Source organism: Apium graveolens, chromosome 3 (assembly GCF_009905375.1).
Source record: "Apium graveolens cultivar Ventura chromosome 3, ASM990537v1, whole genome shotgun sequence".
Classification (NCBI taxonomy): Eukaryota; Viridiplantae; Streptophyta; class Magnoliopsida; order Apiales; family Apiaceae; genus Apium; species Apium graveolens.
In genome coordinates, this window is record NC_133649.1 from 93,642,139 (window position 1) to 93,646,693 (window position 4,555).

Consider the following 4,555-nt stretch of genomic DNA (forward strand, 5'->3'; position numbering starts at 1 on the left):
TCTTCTGCTTTAGTTCCTATATGTTTCCTTTTCGGTTTCGGATGTGAAGAAAGCATAAAACTGAAACATAGGTAAATTATGCTTTTCATCGGAGGGTTTCCATTCTGGCTCCTGAGAAGTATGCATAAGTTCAATCTCAGGTATAATTTAAGTATCAAGTTTTTTTTAGATTGACATATGTTTCAGTTAAGACATCTATATTCTCTGGTGACTAATCAGGGCAGAAATGTTGAAATATGCAAGTTCTACATGTTTATTTAAATAAGTATAATTTTAGAACTATGACGGTATGAGCTTTGATAGTCCATTAACTTAAATGTAACATAACGTATAGCCATATATAGATGCACATATTCGGAATATTGAAATTTCTACATAAACATCTTTCAAAAATTGAAATTTCTAAAAGAAATGAATTTTCTACACGACGGAGGTACAATATTTAGTTGGCAGAGGTTAAGCTTGATTCCAAATACATTCTTATAGTTCTTAATTGGTTTTTTATTCTTCATATTTCAAGCCTGGATGAATTTTGGAAGGCATCTCGGTAAATTTAGTTGAAATAAAAAATTCCCCAGTGATCTATTAATTAGTTTAGCTAAATAACTAATCTATTAATGTGCAGAGCTGCTACATTTTTCATCAAGATAATTCAAGCTTACTGGATAAGTACTGTATGCAGCATGCACAGAAATGTGGTATAAAATAGCTCAATGATTTTGAAGACTTATTGTGCTACATGAAAAGAGCCAAGTTTTTGAAACCTAGGTAAAGTGGTAGACATATAAAACTTCAAAAGCCAGCAGCATGGAAGGATGAAAACCAAATCACCATCTCCTCTGTTAACTCTTCTCTCCTAGTCTTTTCTTTATCTCCCATCGAAAACCGACAAATTGGACATGTTTTCCGGTACCAGTCCAACCACCTGGCGATGCATCCTTTATGAAACTCATGCATGCATGGCAAAACTTGTGTGACCTTTCCCTCCTCTTTCAGCTCCGATAAACAAACACAACATAATTCAATCTCCACATCATCGTCAACGGCGTCGTCGGAGAAATTCACAATTTTTGAAGGTTTCTTTAAGAGCTGTTGTCCTCCTGCAATCAAGATATTGCAGATGAGAGAGCTGAAATTCTTGATCATCATCATTGGCTTAGCCAAGAAGGGTTAAACATAGTTTATTAGTACTGTGAGAGACTTAGAAAATGTATTAAGTTTGTCTATAAGTAACTGAAGAGTCAGTCACCTTTCAAATTGGTTTGCGTAGTTTGGAAGGATTGTAGCCATAGATGATGATATTGAGTTTTCAACACAAAAGAGGTTGCACCTACTCGAGTGCTATTTTACTTGACCATTATTATGAATGTATGTTTCAAGTTTTTTTTGCAACACAAATTGGAATCTGGCAAATAATTGCAATTTGTACGCATAATTTGGAGAACACCACTAAATTTTTTTGTTCACTTTAAAACTTGGCCATCTTGGACTATTAGGTGTGCCATTTTTTTAATAGTTACTATAAAACACATTAGTGAACTTATTGAATTCTACACGTATTACTCATTTAAAACATAATTTCATAATATATTTTTTTAATTTTTTTCTGAATAAAAATTTCATGTTTAAACTTTTATTTAAAAAAAACAAATTGAAAAAAACATTATTAAATTATATCGGGAGGGAGGTAGTAACTTTTAACGATGGCGAGAGTACATTTGAGCGTTTTCCATTACTTTTTCAAATAATTTTAAAAATATATAATAAAATAATTCCCTTTGTCCATTTCACACGTTCCTTCTAAAAAAATTACACATTAAAAAACAAAATTGGTTGAATAAGACTTTTTTACCCTTAATTAATATATTAAAAATATGAGATGGTTGAATTTCAAAAAACTCAAATCTTGCAAACAATGATAATTGTGAAGAAATACCTTTACGTTCCTATTAAAAGAAGAGGCAATGACATGTAATCTCTGATTTTTTTTTGTTTTCAAAGGAATAGGTAATAAGGGACAGGGTATAAAAAGAAATTGCTATACAAACATTTTCATTAAAAAATAAATAATATTATGCGATATTTACTTGATAAGTTTGGTTGGTTGGCATACATAATTTTGGTTTTTATTTATTTGAAAATCATCTAGATACTTTGTTTGATGCCAATTAGGTAAGTTGAAAGAAGTATTACTTATATGTCTCATTTAATTTTATACATTATTTTTGACACGCTTTTCAATACTCGTTTAAAATATAGCTCCATAATATTTTTAAATTTTTTTTTCTAAATAAAGTTTTATGTTTAAACTTTTATTCAAAAAGAAAAAAAATTAAAAAAATATTATAAAACTGTACTTTATAAAAGTTTGAAAATACGTTCAAATAGTAAACTATAAAACCCAGCCGGAGGGAGGTAGTACCGATTAACATATGGAAATATAAATAAAATATTATTTTTTTTGTCGGAATAAAATATTATTATTATAAACACATTTATGATTTAATCACATCCACCTTTTTCTTCTTTTCTGCTAAATTATCTTACACCACCATTGCTTTTTATTTTCCCATGAAATTTAAATACTTGGAATAATAAATAAAAAGCATGCAGCCTTTTCAAAGTGAAGACAAAATAAATAAGATTCGCACTCTTTACTTAACCCCGACACTGATAGTCAAGTTGGAGGTTATTGGTACTTCACTGTGGAGGCCTTGAGAGAGATGAACTTTTATTAACTTTGTATTTCTTCCTCAGGCCCTCGGCTATTCTTGATCAGTTTAACAAAATAATTATTCATTTAAATTAGCAAGTAATTTATATATTAAAGTAATTCATTCTATATTAATGGTCTCGTTTGGTATTCACTATAATAAGTAAGTAAATTATTTATAAAAATGAATTCCTAGATTAGATATAGAATAACTGTCCTAAACGGGTAACTAAATTTAAATTATTATTTATAAAATAAATAAAAATATATTTTCAATGAACAGGCGGAAATTAAATAAAATGGACAAGAAAACATGACATGCTAATTTTGGATTCATAAAACTAAACTACACAGTTAGAAACAAAGCTAAAAAACTAGAGGTAGTAGTACATTATGTTTTTGAAATACTAGCATTTTGTTTCCAGGTTTGCTCAAGGACATTACACAGACTTTGAATAGGTAGATTTGAGCAAGGTTGAACAGGGATAGCCTTAAAATGGAGCAGTTGAAGTTCGGCAGAGTTTGTGCTTTGAAGGAGCAGTTGAAGTTCGACAGAGTGTGTGTGGCTTTGTAGCAAGTTGAGAAGCTTCTTCCAACCGTAGCTGTAACTGTAATATATATATAACAAAATCGATCTAGAATGATATACTACTTTGTAAACAACCCTACTTATCAAGGAACTTAATTGTATTAATGAACACACACAATACAATATTTGATCTATATATGTCTTACCTTTTGCCGTTCCTTGAGTCTTCTATTTTCTTCCTTTAATATTGCAACTTCTCCCTCCAGTTCAAACCTATAAGCCTGTTACATTTTACCAATATCAGAACAAACAGATGTTTAATAAGCCTGTACATAATAACACATTGGCCTTAGCTACCTATTATAATTTTTTAATATTTCTAGTAGGTAGGATGAGGGCTAGCTAGTTTTACTTAGCTTAACATTTTGGGCATATAGTGACTACAAATTTAGTAAAGAAGCTAAATTTGTTAAGTTGATAGATTTCTTTAAATATAACTTACCAAAAACCAACTGACAGTTATTATAAATATGGAAGCTAAACTCTAAAGACAAAAGTGAAGAAAGAAGGGAAAGAAACATTCCTGTTTTCTAGCCCTTGATCTGGCAGCAGACTCACGGTTCTTGATCATACGCTTGTATCTTCTGTCAACCATATTCTCATCCTGATCCGTATGCCTTTTCTTGCTACTAGAATTTGAAGTGAACTCCTCAAAGGGCAAGGCATTTGAACTATTAGGTTGGTCAAAGGTGAAGTCCGGGCAAGAGTTTAAGTTGAACACATGATGAGTGGCTGGAGAGTGGTTTGACTTGGCAAATGGTTGAGCCAAGAAATCTTGGAGATTCATGACACCATGATAGTTGATGTTGTTTGTGATGTGGGGATCTTCTCCGGGAAGAGAAGGTACATTTATGTCTTTCCATACTTCTTCCATTGTTTTGAGTGGTTTAGGGTTTGATGCAAATGATGAAGGTGTAGAAGATGAAGAAGTTGAGGAGGTTGAAGATGAGAAGCTTTTGTTGTTTTTGTGGTTATCACTTTTTTCTGATGACCACATTGGGGACATAGGTAGCTATTAGCTGAGATGACTATCACGCATATGACATTTTGGCCTAAATATGAACTTATATGACTATCGTACCCTTCATCCCTATAAATTTATCAAAATCATAGTCAAACATTTAAATGTTTGTTGCAAGTTAAACATATAGTGATGATAAATACAATAAAATTTTATTTTCATAGAATCCTTTTATCTATTTAATGCTTTGGAAAGTAACTGAATGCATTTTGACAGTCTATTAAATATATAC

General features: G+C 31.0%; 1 protein-coding gene across 1 annotated transcript; it reads right to left on the reverse strand.

Moving 5' to 3' along the window:
• Positions 1-3,027: 3,027 nt before the first annotated feature.
• Positions 3,028-4,342, reverse strand: LOC141710821 (bZIP transcription factor 27-like). Its single transcript, XM_074513342.1, has 3 exons — positions 3,825-4,342; positions 3,449-3,522; positions 3,028-3,321 (listed from the first exon to the last, which is right to left on the reverse strand). The coding sequence occupies exons 1-3, from the start codon at positions 4,306-4,308 to the stop codon at positions 3,205-3,207; spliced, it is 675 nt and encodes a 224-aa protein (XP_074369443.1). The 5' UTR covers positions 4,309-4,342; the 3' UTR covers positions 3,028-3,204.
• Between the last annotated feature and the right edge of the window lie 213 nt (positions 4,343-4,555).